Here is a 21624-nt window from a genome sequence, read left to right on the forward strand (position 1 = left end):
ATCCTCCATCATCCATGACCCCTACACCCTCCTAACGCCATCCCACCTCTCTTTTGTTGTAAACCACTTAAACCTCTGTTGTTCTGTCACCTGTTCTTGCAATAATCTGGATAATGACCAAGATAAATATGAGACGGAAGGAATGAAATAATGAGAAAACAAATTGCCATTTGTTGACTCGCTTTAACTGGAGATGTTGATGTTGTTGCCTATTTTTTAAAGAAATCCTTCTGTTACAGTTTATATTTGTATGTACTGTTACAAGACCAACCACCACCTGCATATAAACACTCTCTTAAGGAACTGGTAGGCTGTGGTTATGGTCAGAATGAGTCAACACTATATAAAATACTTGATTCCCTAAAACTTAACTCTATGATTAAAAATTATGATAATAAATCAAGTGTAAATCTACTGAATTAGAAATATTTGAATGTACTTCTACTTAGAGTCTGACTCATTTGTTGGTGGTCTGACATTATTGCCAAAGTTTAACAATTTGCCAGTTACCGTTTTTGCAATAGTAATCCCTTACTTTATTCGTTACCTGAAAAAAGTAATTGGATTACAGTAACGCGTTACTGCCCATCTCTGACTATCAGTATCAGTCTTAAAAGTCAGTTAGACTCCACTTCTGTATTTGACGCTGTTCAATTCCATGTTTTATTCTGGTAGTCACAGAAATGTAATTCGCATATTTTGCTCTCTTTGGTTGACCTTGCTGAGTGCTGCTCCTGCTATTTCATTAAAAGTCCATGTAATAGGCTAATTGAATATTTTGGGGGACACAGGCACAGAGTGCTTGAATTTGCATCTTGTCTAAATGACATAAGACTAATTATGGAAGTAATTTTATATTTATATGAAATAAATTCTCCCCTGTCTAAGTTTAAGTTTAAGATGGGTATGAACTGGAGTGCTTGGATAAATACAAGCATCAACAGAGAATCTGTGCCTATATTACACATGATGTTATCATGTGATAACATCATGTGTCGTGTTTTGAATTGATTAAAAATGCATTATTTGATACCTGTGCAAAACAACAACAACAACAACAACAATGACATAAGCATATATGATGAGAATGGAGGAACACAAGTACTTCAATATCCAGGACAATATATGAGTACAGAACCACAGAAAAAATATCCTCTGTTGTTTGTGAATCTGACAAGATTCACTGAAGTAGTCTGACATTTAATCATTTTATTAGATTAGATTTATTAGATCATCTATTATTTTTATTGAATTACATTTTTAATCATTTTAATTTAATGTTTTAATAAAACTTATACATGCCAATGCTACACTATTGTTTGGCTAATTCATGCTGTTGGAACAGCATGAATTAGCCGTGATTCAGACATACTTAATCACAATGAAAAAAAGATTTTAAAAAAATATATGTGATAGATGTTGTATATATGGTAAAAATTGGTCTTTTTAGCCTTTCGGTAGGTTCTTGCTAGACAACATTACAGCTTATAATATGCCACATATAATGCAACTTTTGTGGCTATTAATGACATGCCACCGTAATGCAATTAAAACAATAGGATGCTTTTATAAAGTGTTGTAGTGGCACAAATGCTAAGAATGGCACATTTTAAACCATTGCTAAGTGATGTCATTATAATATCTCAAATAGTTAAGAACTTTCAGGGGCCTCGGATGTACCTGTGTGCCAGGTTTGGTGGTTCAAGTCCTCATAGTCTAGGTCTAGGATGAGATTGCAGACAAATAGAGAGATTGCACATCAGCTTGCAGTTAAATCACCGTCTTGCAGCAACTACGTAACTATTTATTTAAAGTCAATGAGATTCTGGCTGGACTCTGAATGTAAGTAGTTTAGTGTGTGCAGACTGATTGAATGCTTCTGCACCTAAAAAGAGAGCTTGTTTGGGGACTGAGACAGCGAAAGATGGCACAGTGTGGCGTGAAGAACAGGTGGGGACCTGTCTCCCTTTCACCCCAATAGAAGCGTACGCTGCAGATGGAGAGCCAACGGCTAAGGCCAGGAGAAATATCACGAGTCGCCTTCGGAGCTTCCTGTGTTTCATCACTTTTGACATGCTTCATAGCATTCAAGAATGGACTATTCAACATGCACAGCAAACGGAGCATGTTCATTGGTTCATGGACCTCCCTGAACTAATGGCATTTATTGCAATTGTCATCTTGCGGGGGGTTACCAGGGTTCCATCTCTAAATGACTGCTGGTCAGCAAACCTGGGAAACCCACAGATAATTGGAACTATGGCACGAAACCGCTTCCAAGAAATCATGCAACACCTACGCTTTGATGACAAGTCCACCCGCAGTGATTGAGCAAAGACTGATAAGTTCGCTGCAATTTCCAGTTTGTGGGGATCATTTGTCACCAACTGCATCACGTGCTACAACCCTGGTCTACATATCACCGTTGATGAACAGCTTTTCCCATCAAAGACTCGGTGCAGTTTCCTGCAGTATATTGCAAGTAAACCTGACAAGTTTGGGATCAAGTTTTGGGTGGCTTGCGACCTAAAATCCAAGTACATTTGCAATGTCTTCCCATATCTTGGCAAGGACCACAGTCGTCCCACTGGGGAGAGACTTTCTGAAAATGTAGTAATGAGGCTGATGGAACCATTCCTAGACAAGGGCAGAAATGTTACCACGGACAATTTTTTCACATCGCTTTCACTTGCGCAAAAACTTCTTAGACGGAAAACCACCATCCTCGGCACAGTCAACAAGCTTCGCAGGGAAATTCCTCAATCCACTAGACAGACAGATCGCAATGAATTCACCACTCAGGTATGTTGCAGGTCTTTTGTGGTTCTATGTTTATGTGTTTCATTGTGTGTAAAAGTGCTATGGAAATAACAATTTATCTTATTTCTTAGGTGTTTTCAACCTCTGCTGCCACGCTGACGGCGTATGCGGCCAAACGGAAGAAGACAGTCTATATTCTTAGCAGCATGCACAGCGTGGTTCAGACTGATAACACTACCAAAAGGAAGCCAAACACTGTCACCCTTTACAACAAAACAAAGTGTGGCGTGGATGTGATGGATGCCAGGATTGTGAGTGATTGCTGAAAATGTTGAAATGTACTCACTCACTTTTTATTATTATTTGTAAATATGTGTGCAAATGGTTGGTTTTTTGTACTGTTTTCATCAATAAATCTCAGCAACAAAGGACATACACCCATGTGTGTTGATTTCTCCCTAAGATGGCAAACTGAAACACTCCAAGTTGGTGACTTTTGGAGATTTATTTCCCTGGATGATTGAGAATGCATCAAGATGAAACACAAAAGGAAGTGCACAGCTTTTAGCAGCTCCCCCACGCCCTCAATCACACACCCCCACTCCCCTCCCTCCAGAATTCCCAGCTAACAACCTAATATACATATGAATGACCAGCCAATTTAGCTTCCACTTGGCTGAAGCTAAAGCTTAGCTAAAAGCCATTTGGCTGCTCTCCGGGTTTTAAAGGTAGAAAAAGCCAAATGGCAGTCCGTGGTGATGTAAGTGTGTTAAGAGCCTCACACACACACACACACACACACACACACACACACACACACACACACACACACACACACACACACACACACACACACACACACACACACACACACTACCTTAAGGCTGATGTGTACTTCTGCACACAGGTCTCAAGGGTCAATTATGGCAGTGTAATGATTGTAATTTGCTAATTTTCAGCCCATTATCCAGTTTTATGTCTCATGCAGTGGGTTGTAATTTAGTGAAGGAGCAATGACTGCTTTGGCCGTTGGTTGATAGATGATAGTCAGCACTAGAAAAGGGGAGCTCTGTCATTAATAGTGCCTAGGAATGAGCTGTCATGTCACCACCAAGCCCACACACAGGGACGGAGCAGAGGACAAGAGGAGAGACTGCCCTTGCCGCATTGCCTTTGGTTGCTGTGAGCTTATACTGTATTTTTTACCTTATGGATAAACTGAAAGCTGTAAATAAAATTCAGAATTTCACACTGTTTCACAGTGTTATTTGTCCCATCCAGTCAAAACTGCAGTTATGTCATTCAAATATCTTTTCTTTCTTTTTTTTGTTGACGAATGTGCCCACTTTCCCCCCACTACCCTTGCTAATTATTTTTGCCCATTGTGTTTTTCACACATGTTGACATTCGGTCCACAGCACAGGGCTAAATCATCTCTGAAGTGGTCGCACAGGATCTGACAGCTGAGCAAGTAAAATACGATTTTTGTGCATCTTTGCATGGCACCATGGCTTCTATCTGCTGTTAGGAGAAAAGGGAGGAGAACCCACTTTTTCCAGAAGTGCCAGAACGTTTGAAAGGCAATTTCAAACAAGTGACAGAGTAATGGATGAGGGCAGCGGCGGCCATCAGTCAAGTGCTGCACAAAGCTAAGTCAGAGTTCCAGCTAACATATACTTATAACCACTCTCCTACCTCTGCACTACCTGCAATGACTCAATTTCCCTCCCTGTTGTTGGAAATGACTTTGAAAAAATGTGCAAAATCCAAATACCTTCCATGAAGATGCTAAGTATTTCAGAAATCCTTTGGCAATGTCACTTGGCCACTGAATTAATGCCAGGTAGTTTGTGTATGTATTGATGTTATGACGTGCTCATGAAGCAAATATTTTGGAGTGATTATTGACATTTTCTCACTAACATGATCTTAGTGCATGCATATATGGCTGTATTTTGTCTATGACTTTCTCAATGGGACGAGATAGGGTCAGGAGATGCACAAACATTATCACACATACAGCATTTATTAACATGTTTTTCAGAAAGATTTTTTTAATAAATCCCAGTTCTTTGGATTTTCCTCTATATTATGGTCATTTTCATTTTACATCTCCTTCACATAACTTTACACTCGCCAGAATTTGAATCCTCGATGGAATTTGTTTCGACTCACCACTAAAAACAGAATGAAGAAATTGAAAAGCACCAAAGGTCTGTATGAGTATCGAATAATAATGATTTGTGACTGCTGTTTCAGTTTAAATTCTAAACAGACCAATTAAAGAATAATAATAAGACACAGTGTTCTTATTATTATTTTTAAAAAGTACCGTATTACATAATGCAGCATTTTACTTAATCACTTGCCAAAGAAAGTAATTTGTTACCAAATGTGGCAAAAGTACAGACTTTCTTTACGTAAGCAGAAGTACAGACACCTGGGTTAAAAAAATACTCCAGTAAAAGTACTGAAGCAACTTTTTTTACCCAAGTAAAAGTGAAAAAGTACAGACTCTGAATTGTACTCAAAGTAAGAAAGGAAAAAGTTGCTCCTCGAAGGATGTTTCTCATAACAATTTTACAATTAAATTTTCACAGACCACGTAAAGTTACAGAGTAGGATCGCTGAGGTGAGTAAAAGCAACACTCTGCTGACTCAGTGACTGCAGGGCTCCAAACCAGGAGCTTCATGGTGTGGGTTTCCGTGGCTGAGCAGCTCTTTTTGGTTGCCCTGTACTTTTGTCCATGTCGTATATTCACTCAAGGTAAATGCAGATCAGCTTCCCTTTAAGTGTACACTTTCAGGAAAATCTCAATGAAAAGATAAACGCACGAATCACCGATTTGTTTTCATTTTATTTTTAACAGAGATGCTTATGCTCATTTACTTACATTAAATAAAGATAGCTCACTTCCAGCAAGATTTAGGTTGTTGCAGTCTTTCAGCAAACTAATATCTCCAAAAGTACTCTGAAAAACTAAAGCTGAGCACCCTCATGTGCTAATACTGTTAAAACCACCTGGAGCTCTGCTGAGCAGCTGCTGAACTAATTTATCATTTCCAGTAAGGTTATTAGTATTCATTCTCAGGTTTTATCTAATGTTACACCCCTGAGGATTTCTTTGTCTCTGCTAATTGTGAGAGGGAGGATAAAGCCAAAATGAAAAAAGAGGACGGATGGGAATAAGGAGGTTCCTCCTCCTCCCATGGCACAAAAGGATGAAGACAATCTAATATCAACCCGTTCCTGCCCTTCTAAGACCTTTTGCTGACCTTTTCTTGTCATTTAACTATCACGAGTGGGGCTGTCGCTGTGAGGTGATGAATCTGTCAACTCGCAGTGCGTGCGCGTTGGGTGTTATATATGATGATTTTGGCATAATGGACGAAATTTCATACAAAATCTAATTAGTGAGACATCACTAAATGTGTTAGTGGGTGGTCATTCAACGGCAAAATATGGATGGAAGTCATATCTCTGTATCTATATCTATCTATATCCTTCTATTTCTACATCTATCTGTCTATCTATAACAAAGTAACAAACTGTTCAAGCTACTAAACTATTAAATGCTAGTCTATCATATGGAATTGATAGTATTTCTATGCTAATGCTTTACATCATGATTAAAATGTTATGTAAAAAACACTTATTCAACAGTCGCAGAGAACAAAGTAAACCAACTGGGATGTTGACTCTTTTAACACGCCACCGATCAAACTCTGTTCCACAAGCAGGATGTGCGTTTATGTGCTTTGTGCGTATGCAATATTTTCCTTTAAAAGAAAATTGTGTTTCTGTCTAGCTAATTAAATGCTGTTACAGTATTCACAATAGACAAAACAGATATGACAGTTATGAAAAACTCAAATCTATTGTTACTGCTGTTCCAGTTTCACACTGTGATTCATGGCTGTATAAATGAATGGAGCTGTTCTCTCTAAAAACAAAAAGACACTTTTACATTTACTTCAGCTGAGGAACTGCCAAATGATCAAACATGACAGCAGCGCATGCATGAGCTATTGCCTGCTGTCTTTTACGACTAACATGCGCAGCATGCAGAGATCAATGAAAGTTGACAGATTAGGTTATCTTAACCTCTGCAGCATATCAGAACTACACTGCTCATTACCTTCTCTTGAGATGTTTTCTCTGAATTTACCGTCCTGATGAATGCTACGTGCAGTCTCGCCCCACAGGCGACCCCCCTGCTGGCCCGCCTGACTGATGGTTCAGTGATGTCATTTTAATAAGTGTGTATTAGCATGCAAAAGGTCTCCTGTGGATCTCAATTGGCACCTGTCAGATTTCATTGATGTTATGTTTGCTTTAACGCGTTCTATAGTTAAACATCTATAACATAATGTGTAAAATGATTATGTATCTGTTCGCACCAAATAGGAGGAAGACAGAGTGCCTGGGGAGATTAAACAGAGAAACAAATGAAATGGATAAATCTATCTGCTTTGTTTTCCATGGTGCAGTCTGTTCACAGATTGCAAAAGCCGACGAGTAAAACCTTCTGTTTGTGTAAAACTGTGTTCAGATTCAGCAGCTCTACAGGCATTTGGATAGTAAACAGGAAACAGAACATAAGTGTACGCTATCTGATAGCTCAGTGGGTTTTGCAGATGACCACACGAGTTTAAGTCTGACCTGCAACCTTTTGCTGGGTTTCTTTCCCTTCATCCCTCCCCACTTTTCTGTATATCTTTACCACTCCACTATCCACTAAATGTAAAAATGCCCCCAAAAATGTTTTAAAAAACAAAACAAACATCTAGTAAAAAAGATAAGCCTTTATTTGTAGTGAAGATAAAAACCACAATTCAAAGGATGGTTAATAATGGACCTGCCAGTGGTAGAAAGAGCCTTTAAATGAATGAATTCCACAGCATGTCTTTTATCCTGTCTTCCTTCTCTCACCCCAACCGGTCGCAGCAGATGGCCCCGCCCCTCCCTGAGCCTGGTTCTGCCGGAGGTTTCTTCCTGTTAAAAGGGAGTTTTTCCTTCCCACTGTCGCCAAAGTGCTTGCTCATAGGGGGTCATATGATTGTTGGGTTTTTCTCTGTATCTATGAAGCGCCTTGAGGCGACTTTTGTTGTGATTTGGCGCTATATAAATAAAATTGAATTGAATTGAATTGAATCCATCTAGTTCAGGATTAGAGGCTGGAGCCTACCTCAACCAAATAGTGAAGGCAGGGCACAACCTGGAGAAGTCACCAGTCTTAAACTTCTGTAAATAACAGCGCAGGCTGCCTGGGGTTTTACAGTGCATCTTTATCTTTTTAGTGAGAGAGCAGGCCTTATTTTGAGAGTTCCTGGATCTCAACATCAGTTCAGTTTTTAAACTGGCTTTGACAGTTATGCACTTGTCTTACATTTAAGAAAGATGATAGCACAAAGGCCAGAGAAAAGTTAATTATTAGCTGCAGCAGACAAGCACAAATTATTGCATGTACCATGGATTTGTGTCATGTGTACCAATGTTCTGGTTCTTATATAGTGCTTTACTCTGAGCACTCAAAGCTCTTTATACAACTTGCCTCAACTTGAGCTAGACTGACGTCCAATGAATAGCAGGGATCAAAGTGAATCAAAGTGTCCAGCATTTAGACTGGAAAAGGTTGGCAAGTAGCAGAAGGAATTCTTGTTCCTAAATTTCTCTGTCTTTTAGCTTTAATAGTTACAGATCTAACATAGGCCTGGCCACTGAGTAGCATGTGACCTCTGAATAAATAAATTATGTCAAACATGCATTTATTGAACAAAGTCAGCTGTTTGAATACTGAGGGTGACTGTATGGAGCACGTAATTAAACTTTTCCGATACATGCTTTTAGTGTCACAGAGTCACAGAGATGATGAAAATGTGATTTAACAGTCATGAAATCCGTTCATGATAGGAGGTTTGTGAGAGCATCTGTGTCAGTGTGTCTAAGCTACTGAGCCATGTCCTTCTCTTCTCAGTGTGCCGCTGAGCTGACGGAGGTCATAGTCAGAGCCACAGTGACATTTACAGCTCAGAGGCTTATGGAAACTCCCTGCTGTACCTGGAAATCTGTAATTATCTCACAACTAGCCTGCCTGCAGCCCAGCAGAAGGGTGTCAAAAAATGCACAAAGAAACAGAAGCACAGTGATTTGAACGTCACTCATAAGAGGTGTGATTTGGTTGAAAAGATAATGAACAGATGATGTTCAGTACAAAAAGGTTAATAGGAGAGCAGGTAGGCTTCGGGGAATTGGTTCTTTTTAATGAGAGTGTTTCCTGTCTCCTGCAGATTTATAATAATCTTTTATAATTATAAAACAGAAAAAGAAGATATTACTTTTATCTGCTTCTAATATAAGGGGAAGAAAATGCTTGAATGATTTGACATACGATAGCAACATGGACCTGCCTATTCGGATGTTGGTCAGTCGAGTTTCTGTCTGTCAATTAATGCATCATATTCAGCCAGAGGCTGACTCACTGTCTCTGCTACTACTGACATTTGAAATGTCTTAGCAAATATTGAATGGGTAGCAGTGAATTTTGGTACAGATATAGCCTCATCAGGGTGAGTTGCAGCAGGTTTTGTGATGCCTACATAGTCCTGTGAAGAATCAAATACACCCTTATTGCTTCCAAAGCCATTAAGAGGGTAAGCACAGCCAGGTGCTGTTAATCCGTTACACTTGATTAATTGATCGTCAGCAAGTGTGAGCACCGCTGTAATAGCAGAATTTTTCACAGTTTGATGAACTGGTCAGGTGTGTGTTAGCACAATGCCGCAGTCCTCCCAGGAGTGGACGTCCAAACAAATTCACCTTAAAGTCAGGCACGTCCGACAGATGAGACCGAAGTGGAGCTGTTTGACCATAATGGATAGCACCATGTTTGAAGAAGCCCAACAAGCACAAGAACCTCACACCAACTCTCAAACTTGGCGATGGAGCGATGATGATTTGGGCTTGTTTTATAGCCGCATTGCCTGGACACCTTTCGGTGATTAAGTCGGCCAGGAAGATGTGATGCCGTCTGTCCTTAAGAGAGCTCTGCATTAATGAATGCCCGAAAACCTCAATTGACTGAAGAACAGTGGGCCAAAATTCCTTCACAACAATGTGAGAGGTTGATCGTTTCACACAATTCATTAAAGCATTGTTGCTACAGGTGTTTCTACAATGATGGAGGTGGCACTTAAGTCTTAACAGTACTACATGCAAACCTTATTTTTTTTCACATGACTAGATTTCATCCATAACTCTTTAAGCTTGCAAAGCTGTAGATGCGCAACTGTTGTTTCTGTCAGTCCTAATTCAGAATAGATCTGTTTAACTAAAATAAATTTGGCTGACATAAAAATATGCACTTTTCTACCTTTGACCAACAATTTAGGTTTAATTTATCAAAGCTTTCAAAGAAAATCTTGAGAGTTGACATGAGTGCTTTTTAAGTTGTAAACCTGTCTAGTGAGGCTTAATTGGAGCCTTTTGAAAGTGTTAGGATAGAAAAAGAGAGAATCTGAATGGATTTATGGTTTAAATTGATCGGTGTTGCACTGTTTTTGTGTTCCAACCCAGAGACAAACAACGTGAAGAGGGATGCCCTGTGACAGCTGGGATAGACTCCAATGCCCCTGTAACCCTGAAATTGATAAGTGATCTTAAAAAAATGTCATATATTATTATGACTGTAAAGCAGCATGATCCTGGCCAGGAGCGTGTTTAAATATAAGCTGCTGCGTGTGTGATCAGTGAAAGAGCAGGAAGCTATTAAATTGTTAGCTGGTGACCTATATTAAACAGCAGCTGACTGAGGTGCAGAGGAGGAGGTGATGAGGGTGAGTGAGAGTGTAGACACATGAGTGTGTGTGAGGTGTGTCAGGGGTGAAGGAGGGCAAGGCTGAGTGGTGCATCTGAGTGCTGATGTTAAGAGCTAAATAACTGCTTACCGCTGTGAAAGCTACTGCAACGGAAGGGAGATGAAGCATGGGGAGGAGAAGGTGGCGAGGAGGAGGAGGAGTAGAACCATGATGAGATACTCAAGAGGTTGGTAGTGTTATTTATACCTGCTTTAGTTATCTCACACACTGGTATTTCTCTGTATACTTCCTCCCGCCTCCATCTCCCCTACAGGGTCTCTGCCCGCTCTGCCTCACTTTTTAATCCACTTCTCTGACCTCTTCTATTCTTATGCTATTGATGTAATTCAACTTTTTTTTTATCTACCCATCTTTACTGAACAAGTTTGCTGTAAAAGCACGTGGCTGAAGCATATAGTACTCAAACTATCATCTTTCTATCACCGTTATCCAGGTGTTTGAGACTGTGCCTCATTCAGCGGTTAATGGTTTTAGGCACTTAGGCCAAAATGCTCTCCTCTTCAGCATTAAAGTCACAGCTGCATCTTCACTGACAGCAACAGTTCATCTGGTGAATTCCAATCCCACAACTTCAGTTTCCAATAAACACTAATTGCATCACAGACCTCCAAAGCCCCTAGCAGAATGAATGTGTATTGTCTTTGATAATGAATTCTCCCCATTCCTATATTGTGTTGTCTAAGGCATCAGCAGTCCTGGGTGAATAGATAACCTAAATGTGTGTGTGCTTGTGCATTTGCGTGTGTGCGTCCCATTTGTGTAAGCTTTTACTTTGTCACCCTGAGGTCAAGTGGATGGTGCGACAATCTCCCAAATGCAATTAGGAAGTGGCCGGCTATCTAAAGGAGACTGATGAATTACTCCTGCATGTCTTTCTTTAACTGACTTGGAGTTAAAGTGGCAAATAGATTCACCCATACACAGAGACAAACTGCACATTGTGTGAATACCGAGCTTTTTACTGCATTTCAGCGTGCCAAACAGGCTCTAAAGAATTTATAGCATTGAGATTGTTATCTCCTCAAAGTGGGACTATTTATTGCAGAATTTTCTGGAGGAGAGTGAGATGAGAAAATCAATTCTGGTGCGTTTGCATTAGAAGACATTTCAGAAGTAATTTTAGCTCAGTTTTAAAGAGGTAAGAACTCTTCTTGATTTATTTTCCCAATTGTCCTTGTTTGCAGTATATGTAAAGAGATGCTTTCATTCACTATACCAACCAATGGAGGCTTGTGAATCGAATACTAAGCTTACTTAACAAGCCTTGGTTACTTTCTAATTAGTAAGCCTTTCTTCTAGCAGTGTGGTCTTTTAGTCTGAAGTAGTGGAATAAAGCTTGAACTGAGGACCTAAAAATCTCTATAAAATGCAGTGACAAAAGAACCACTACTAATATTGATAACATCGCCTCCCATCCACTGTCAGGTGCTCGGTGTCCTCTCTGTGTCTTCACCGAAACCTTCGGAGACAATCCTCTTAATGCCAGCAGGGAAAGGCTTATTATAAGGCCATGAACCTTCATCATCCTCTTTCTCTCTTTTGCATTTTGCTCTTCCAACCCTACTCTCTCAAAACAACAACAGTAAAATAAAAGTAGCTGGAGAGGAGAGCTCTTTATAATGTTCAACTACTGCATCTATATTGAATCTCTTCGATATGTATTTCCAATAAAACTAATGTGTGTGTGTAGATACAGAGCTCTGTCTCATCTAGTATTTACTGGACTGCATTAGACTGTATAGCTTTGAATTGCTGAGTACAGATGGAGCATTAGTGGTTAAAATAATGTCCTTAAAAGTACAGTTGTTAAGTCTGAAGCTGGCAAACTAGTTGGAACATCTTAAACAGTTCACAGCTTATGGTGACAGAAGACTTATAGCACATTGTTTGCTCAGTCACTATACAATCATCCATGTGTGATTCAGAGCAAGCTCTGTCTTCATGAACTAATTTATAACTACAATGAAATTCACAAATGTTGTAAAAATCCAACCAGTTACCAAGGATCCGGTGACCTTGCTAGACTGCAGGCTACGAAGTTCCTAATTAAACATAAATCCCCTTTTCTCAGTGCATTTCTATTATTTGCAAACTGCTACCGGATACCTGACCAAAGGCACACAGCTCAAGCTCTTATCTTTCTGCATGAGAAAAAAAACCCTCATAGCGAAGGAAAAACCAAGTCCCATTAAAATCTGACACTGAATAAAGCATTCAAAATGATTTCTGATTTTATTCAGTGGGTGTTTTGTGGCGCACACTGTGCATATTGGGCAGCATGTTTGTTAATTCATAGAATATTTGCAGAACATTGGGTGCATAAGGAGGCGTGAGGACTGTAACACTACTCAGTTACACACACCGGTCTGACTGAGTGTAGTGTTAGAGTTTATCTGTGGGCCAGTAGTGGGATAAAGTGTAATCCATCCATTAATTAAACTTGAGGGGCAAGGGTGACCGTGAGATCAGTGCTGAAGGCAAGAGAGCGAAGGAATCGAGGCTTAAAACCGCCTGATACTCTGCTTAGAAACCCTCTTTAATCAGGGTCTTACAGCTTCCTACCACACATACACACACACACACACTGTCACAGTAAAGCTTTTGTGTTTCCCGCTCTGCACAGAGTCAGACAAATGTGCACAGACACACCAGATGGAGTCACAACAGTATTTGATTAAGAATAGGAATTAACATGATTGAAATTTCTGTTTCTCTGTTGAGGCTTGACTGAGAAAGTGGGTTCATATAAGGCTTTCAGTACTTTAGAAGTCACTACTTGAATTTTTCATAATCCTGTGTGCATTGCGTTATGAACCTAAAGATGTTTTCAACAGAGGTGACCAATGTTTCCGTGCTGTCTTTGGGTGTCAGAATGGGAATTTTCTACAAGCTTCCAGATGAAACCTATGACCTATGGTTTGAAGGTATATGGAAATGCATATAAAACGATCACCAACTCAATATTGTATTGCAAAAAAAAAAGCAGAAGAGTGTGCAGAACAAACTATTATGATGCCACTAAACCAAACTGCTGAATACGTAGAAATTTGCTGAATTAAAAGATTTAAAATTATGCTGATTATGTATTAAGTACAAAGCCATCAGTTACCTCCAGGTGTCCAGGATTTGTTCCAGCTGAGAACAAGCAATTATGAATTAAGAGGAGTATTTCTTTTTCAAAAACCTATGATAATAAATAATGAAAAAAACACTGTATTTCTGTTACTGGGATAATTTTAGGGAATAATGCCAGAGATGATCTGAAGTTATGCAGCACTTTTATTACACTTAAATGTTTTACTTAAAAAATGTGTTCAGTAAGAAATACATCAAAATTTGATTTACTTGAAATTAATGTTATTATGAAATAACATCGTCACTTTGTGATTAGATAACCCTTTATGTATAAAGGGTAATTGTTGTTTTTTACTTGTTTATTGTCTATTATTTATTTTCTGAAATGAAAAATGACATGAAAAGGAAGAGAAGAAAGAAATTTAAATTGCATTTCTTGAATGTTTTGCTGTAGATTTCACGTTTAAGCATCAGTGTTCGTAGATCCTGATTGTATTTAAAGTACTTAGTAACAGTCACTTCTGTAGTAAGTCATTCACATCTGACATGTTACAACTGTTCCACTGTTGCTTAAGTTTTGAAGCCCCGTTAATTAATTAATGTATCAAAACGAACTGTCATTTAGCTGCATGTATGCAGTCACCAATCACATCTGATTTCTTAAAAAAACACTAAAAAAAGTTTGCTGACTTTTAAAAAACCGTTAAAAAAAAATAAAAACAAAAACTTCAAAAAGCTTTTTTCTCCCTAACCCTAACCCTGTTATTTTCACAGTGCTGTTTTAATTAAGCAGAGCCATTATGAGCCACGGGGTCATAACAGAGGAGTCCGGTAAAACCTGTGAGTGCTTTTATAGCACCTAATGTTCTCGTTTCATTAACATCCATGTGGGTTATCAATCATCCAGTTCATGGTGAGTGGTTGAAAAGAAGGCAAAGAAGAAAGGTTTTAGATCTTCAATTCTTAACCCTCTCGAGGCAGGCGTTGCCGATTTGCAACAGTTAAAAACTAACAACCTGATTACCCCACATACATATTTTATGAGTTTTTTTTACTCAGAAGTACCACTGCAGGACTTGGTTGTGCATTAGCAACAAAAAGTTTAATTTAAGCCTGAGAGGGTTAAACAACTGATGGAGAAACCTAGATATTTTAGGGGATAATCCAAAGTTCAGCTGCCTTCTTTTTAGGCGCTCAAGAGTTCTTGTTTCATTAATCTGGATTTTGTTTTCTATTAAGTGGCACTGTCTCTAATTCCTAGTTTTTAAGGAGTGGTGTAACATGTTTTTTAATACAGACCTTTTGTGATGTATGGTTTGCAAATAGTGGCACTGACAAAAAGACTGGAGGTGACAGAGCTGAAGATATGAAGATTTTCATTAGCAGCGACGAGAAGGGACAAGATTAGTAATGAGCACATCAGAGGGAGAGCTCAGGTTGAGCGGTTTGGAGAAAAAGCTAGAGAGGCATGGGTGAGATGGTTTGGACATGTGCAGAGGAGGGATAGTGGATATACTGCACAAAGGATGCAGAGTCCAGGCTGTAGGCAAAGAGGAAGACCTCAGAGGAGATTCATAGATGTAGGGAATGATGCAGGGGCCGAGGGTTAATGTGACAGAGGAGGATGCTAGGGATAGAGTGAAGTGGAGGCAGATGATCTACTGTGGTGACCCCTAAAGGGAGCAGCCGACAACACAACAGTCTGTAAACGAATCTCAGTCAGTTGAACCATTTGTTATATCTGATTCCCCTGCTATCTCTCTCAACTTTTCTTATGAATAAAGGCTCAAACAAATACACAAAGTTTCTCGGTAAGTCTATATCTGTGGCACACACACACACACACATACACAGAGGAACTTTGTTTAGCAGTGTTTAGTTATCATATAGACTATCACATTATCACTTTACAAGTGATAATCAGAAAACTATGCAACAAACAGACTTAACTGCAAAACATTTAGTGCACAAATTCAATTTAGAAACTTTTGCAAACTCAGTACATGAAGTGGAGGAAGTAGAGACTATAAGACATTCAAAAAGATTCAAAAATACATTCTGGAAAAACTTTTTAGGTCAAGCAAGTTTTATGATGGGCCATTGAGATGATACAGTGATGGCTATCTGGGAGGAGGAGCAGAAAGAGCTGATTTAGCCATTTGGACCTAAAGTTAAATTCTTCTTTTAAACAAGCTGCGTTTGATGTGGTTAAAATAAAGATTGAACAGAAAGTGTGAGCAGTCCAAAATATAGAAATGAAAGTTAAAAGAAATGAAATGCTCTGTCAAGTCATGCAATTTGCAGCGGGAATGCGCAAATTTGTTTTGGCTCCTTGTGACAACGTGTTAGCTTGCAGGGAATCATTTTCTCATTAAATGTATCCTTACTGTCCCTTTCCATTATTTTGGCAATTTAACATCCCAAGAAATACATGTTCCCCGACAGCTTGACATTTTGTGTCGATGCAGTTTATGCCACTGAAGCATGCAGTGGAGTACCATCTATTTTAGATGATTGTTATTATCGAGCCATTTTTTGCTGACTCTTGAATTTTCCTCTCTTCCGTGGCGACGGGCCAGCTCCCTGAAGCAAAAATCTATGCATTTGGATATTTACTTTGAAAACCGACCCTTTTTCGCTCATGGTGTGCACGCCAAAAGATTGGGCTTCATTTCATCCATGCACGGCAGAAGGTTGAAATTATAGCATTCCCTCTGCTGATGAGGAACAAACTAAGTGGCGGGAAAGAAAATCTATATATGCATGCACATTATTAGGCTTGCATGGATGGGTGTGTGTGTGTGTGTGTGCGCAAAGTACTTGCAGAGAAAGTAGGAATCTGCTTGAAATCTCTGTTATTATCATTAACATATACATTGACACATCTTATTCCTCCTCTTCCCTCGATCTCGCGCTCTCGTTCTTTCCTTGCTTCGTTATAAAGCTCTGTTTGGTTCTCATTTAAAATGTAATCCAAAAAAACGCATTGGTCAAAACAGATGGAGCGAAAAATGTATTTCTATCCAACCTCCAAGCTGTTAAGTGGAAGTACCTTTTCCTTCTTCTACCACTAAGTCAGCACTGTATTAAAATCACCCTATCTGGGCATATCTGAGACTATAGGCCTGTCTGTGCATGTACCGGCATGCTTATTTCCCTTTTTCAAATATTGTCTTTCTACAAATGCAAATTGTGTCCCACTGTGATATTGAGAAACTTGTCATTTCTACAAAATTTAAAAGGAGGACAATTCAGGGGCTGGGCATCTTGAAAATTCATAAGGGATCAAACTTTGAAGAGAACTATGTTTGGCTTCACCCTAAAGCAGATTTGCAAAGTTGAATCAGGTTAAAAGGATCTGTGTGCATGAGAGTGGAGAGGAGCTAAAGTGGAGAGAAGCCAGCGATGACAGGGAGCTTTGTCTTTGTGTTTGTTAGTGGCATTTCCTCTATGTCCCGCTCTGTTCTGAGATATCAGCCAGCACAGGGTCAGAGCACACCAGCTTTTCATTGCCTCTGCAAAAAAGATTTCCCAAATCCCTGAAATGAACACTTGTGCCGGGGGATGAATGCCGCAGACGAGTCTAGAGTCACAAACACACAACACAATACACTGCCAGAGTGTGGTGTAAACACTTTGCAGACAGGACAAATTCACTCCTTTGTTGAGGTGGCGCAGCTCGACACAAATCAGAAATTATTTTTTCTCTTAACTACACCCCGGGAGCTCCGCAGTGTGATTTTGTGAGCTGCTCATGCTGACAAAGATTCCTGTGTCCAAAAATGGACTGAAATGTGAAGTGATAGCCAATCTGTAAAGAAAAATGCCAGCAGTGTCTATTGTTAGTTTTGCTTCATTACCCGCAGTTTGATTCATCTTTAACTATCTGAGCTGTTGGGTGGCTACTGCTGTGTTTGAGAAAATGGCTGGGAGGGAAAAAAACAAACAAACAAAGCAAAATAATAAGATTTTTACCAACAGTGTCATGAAAGAAAATTAAATGAATGAGGAGAGAAGAAATATTTCCCAAAGCTTTCTTTTTTTGTTGTTGTTTATTCACATAATGTGGACTTAAATTGCTTGTAGGTCTGATAGTTGTGCTGACTGCTTTCATGTTAAGTACCCATCAGTGTCTGTCCACTGATGAACCACATGCTGCGCAGATGTTGACTCTGTGTTGCCTTTGTCTTCTTCATCTTTGTGTCTATTTTTTAAAAAGAAAGATCAAAAAGAAGGTTTTTATTAGCCACCTAGCTCCTACTCGAAACTATCTAAAAATCAGTGTCTTTGCACTTCAAAAAACAAAAACAAAACAAATACTCACTACTTCTGACTGTGTAATCCTTTTAAATGTAACATTTCCTCATTTCTGTTCCTCTTAGGGGAGATTTGTGCCTTTAAGATCAATGGCGATGATGCTCCATTTGAGGCCGTGGTGTTGAATCGCACATCAGGAGAAGGAGTGCTGAGAGCCAGTAGCCCTGTGGACTGTGAGAGCCAGAAAGAGTACACCTTTATTATCCAGGCCTATGACTGTGGGGCCGGCCCAAGTGGTGCAAACTGGAAGAAATCCCACAAGTAAGACAAGCTGCGACTGTTCATGTGTCTGCATTCGATTTAGCTTTAATCAATAAAACGTCATTATGTTAAAGATTCTTTTTTATAGTGCGCCAAACATTTCAGGAAGTGTCTTGTTTATTTGTGCTTTTGTGAAATTCTGTATATTTTCTGAAAACTCTCTTATGAAAATGTAGTATTAAAACTGTCACATACGGCGCTGCCTGTTATTATTTATCTCAGTGTGACTCATTTGTGTAGCTGCAACTATAGCTGATTTATAGGGGGTGGACAAAACAACGTCTTACAAATAATAGACTTCATCTTCAAAATATACATGTCAGAGTTACAAAGGCAGCTGCTCAAGTGAGTCACATTAATTTCTGGGAAGCAAACACAACAAAACAATGCCAGTGTTTAAAAAACAGAAAAACATCTCCAGCAAAGTCGTTGTCATAAATGCAAACTGTGCAAATGTTTTGAGCCACCCCTGATTTCTTTATATTTCTTAGGTGGTAACAATAATAATAATAACAATAATGATAACAATGGTGGTAGTAATGGGAAATAAGTGCATATAGGACTAAAAACAGAGTTTGTACAAACTTAATAAGTTTGAAAGTCAGTATTTGGTAACCATCTTTCGACGCAGCATGAACTCTCTTAGGGAAACCTTCTTGCAATTTCTTAAAATAACTTTTAGTAATAATTCTCCAGGCTTCTTGAAGGACAGTCAAAGCTCTTCCTTGGATGTTGGCTGCCTTTTGTTCTGTTCAGAGTGTCTGGGATCGTTGTCATGTTAAAAAATGAAGCCGTTGACAATCAGATGCTTTCCAGACTGCTTATTGCTTATAGCTCTTTGGGAATGACCTTGCTAGTGCAAAAAATAATATTTTATGCCTGTGTCATTTTTTATAGATTCAACTAAAGAAATTTTAAAATCATTTATACAGTTTAAAATTTACATTCCTCTAAAAATGGACCAAAAAAAGGTCTGGACTGATAACTGTAAAAAAGTAGCCAAAGTATGTCGAGAAACTTTGAAAAACTTAAGACCACTTTTAAATGTTGCGAGCAAGTCTGGCTCCTTGGAAACGAAATATTTAAAATAAAATGAGGGGTGACTCAGTACTTTGCCACAGTACTGTGTTTATGCAATGTCTGTGGCTTTGCATTCATTTGAATGTAGGTTTAGCTTTGTTTATAAATTCCTTCATAAATTACACTGCGAGTTACAAAAAAGAATAACTGTGATAATGAGATTGAGTCTTTCTTCTCCTAGTTCCTTTCTTCTGTTGTTATTGTCTCTCAGTCCTTTATACTCTAGCAGTCACAGCTGTTGCAGATATGTCTGAAGATATGTCCTCCTAATGCTTTGTCAATATAATGTCTGTCTGTAAACTGTGTAGCGGTGCTATGTGAATTAGATTGACAGACAGGCAGACTGGCATGGACAGCAGCAAATCAAACCCTCTGGTTCTCCAGTCAGAAGCACCAAGCAGCTAAAATAAGACACCGCTTATGGGAGAAGAGCGAGAAATGCAGAGAAATTTATCAGCTCAGGGATCTGTGATGAATTTCTTTAGTGGGAGATGAATGACACAGACTGTACCCTGTGTGTGTCTGTGTGTGTCACATTATCATGGCGTGACATTCTAAATAGGCCTCATTAAGCTAATGTCATTAATTAGCCAGATGTGCTTGCTCAGATACGGTGGGAGTTGCTGGCAGCAAAGGTCACCGGTGAAGAAAACTTCATGATACATCTGCGTTATTGCTTCATTTATATACTTTAGTGCACAAATGTTATCTGAGAGCTGCGTTAACCTTCCAGCTGATGATATTGTGAATTCAGAGTTGAATGTAGGGAGAGGAAAAGCAGGTGCGAGAAAAATTTGAAGCTTAAACAACAACAACCCAGCTTTGCAAAACATTCAGGGGATGAATCTGTGCTTTTTCCCTAGCCTTAGTCTTCCTATTTACCCATTTCAGCTCCACATTAATTACATATTTTACCTAGTGTGTAATCCCTCATACCAGCATCTTCTGTCTTCTACTTTTTCTTACATCCAGAGCTGTAGTTCACATCCAGGTGGATGATGTCAATGAGTTCTCCCCAATCTTTCGGGAGTCTCTGTACAAGGCATCAATAACAGAAGGAAAGATCTATGACAGCATTTTGCAGGTATCAGTTTTCTGTTTTTATCATTGCTTTATTGTTAAAATCAGTATGTCAGATAAATGAATATGGTCTAACAATGCCACAAGAAGCGTACACAGCAACAATGTTATTAGTTGTGTTTGTGTTGGATTAAAGTGTATGTTGGTTGTTAAAGGTGGAAGCCTGGGACCAGGACTGTTCACCACAGTACAGCCAGATCTGCAACTATGAAATTGTGACTGCCGGGACGCCATTTGCCATAGACCGCAATGGTAAGTGTTTTTGTACATGCGTGGCTTATTGTCTGGCTGGAAAGTGATATGATTAGGAGCAATCACATAAAAAATAAAAATAAAAATTGGTCATTATTAACATTTCTTTTAAGTCAAAAACAAAAAATGATAAAAAAAAAAATGTTTTGATGATAAAGGATTTAATTAAATGGTAAGAACATAAAGAATTGACCGAATAGGTTCAGGCTGAAGCTTTAGGTACTCACACCTGCTGTTTTCTAGCTGCAGTAAATATCACCAGAAACATCCCAAAGAACATAATAAATCAAGAAAAAGCATTAAACAAGTAGAAAGACTAATATTTCATAAACAGTGATAATCATACCTCACTGTTATATGTGTTTATGACCTGAGTTTTAAACACACAGATTTTTAATTCCCTATCACAATCACTCAACGCTTTTTACAGATATACATCTTTTTTTAAAATATTGATCTTGACCTTGCTTTTTTAAACATACCTTTGAAACAGCCTCTGAATACGTCCTGGAAAGAGATTATTTTGTGCTTTGTACATTATCAGTGCAGTGCAGAGATCAACTAAGTCATAAAATATTAAAGCATGCAATTTAATAAACAGTCTTTTGGTTGGTTTATAATAATCTGATCTATTTATAATTCATTTAGCTTTCATTTAGTGTGTGAATGTGTGTGTGAATGGGTGGATGACTGGATATGTAAAGCGCTTTGGGGTCCTTAGGGACTAGTAAAGCGCTATATAAATACAGGCCATTTACCATTTACCATTTCTTCTGTAGCAAATAAACTGAATTGATGTGATGTGATGTTTCCCCATACCTTCACACAATAGGTAATTGTGAAACTTTCAAGGAACAACAGAGTATGTGTATATATAACTTTTAAAGATATTGTTAATGTTATATAATATTAGTTTTTAAG

The 21624-nt window shown here is 38.8% G+C and overlaps 1 protein-coding gene across 1 annotated transcript in view; it reads left to right on the forward strand.

The window, feature by feature from the left end:
* clstn2a (calsyntenin 2a) overlaps positions 1-21624 on the forward strand; it is a 152011-nt gene that overhangs the window by 89593 nt on the left and 40794 nt on the right. Inside the window, exons 3-5 of the mRNA XM_085253705.1 lie at positions 18096-18291; positions 20344-20455; positions 20607-20703. Coding sequence (XP_085109831.1) covers positions 18096-18291; positions 20344-20455; positions 20607-20703 — 405 coding nt within the window. The remainder of the gene's footprint in view (positions 1-18095; positions 18292-20343; positions 20456-20606; positions 20704-21624) is intronic.

This window comes from Mchenga conophoros, linkage group LG18, assembly GCF_057382185.1.
Source record: "Mchenga conophoros isolate Kocher_MC1m ecotype Shallow Benthic linkage group LG18, M_conophoros_male_GT1.1, whole genome shotgun sequence".
NCBI lineage: Eukaryota > Metazoa > Chordata > Actinopteri > Cichliformes > Cichlidae > Mchenga > Mchenga conophoros.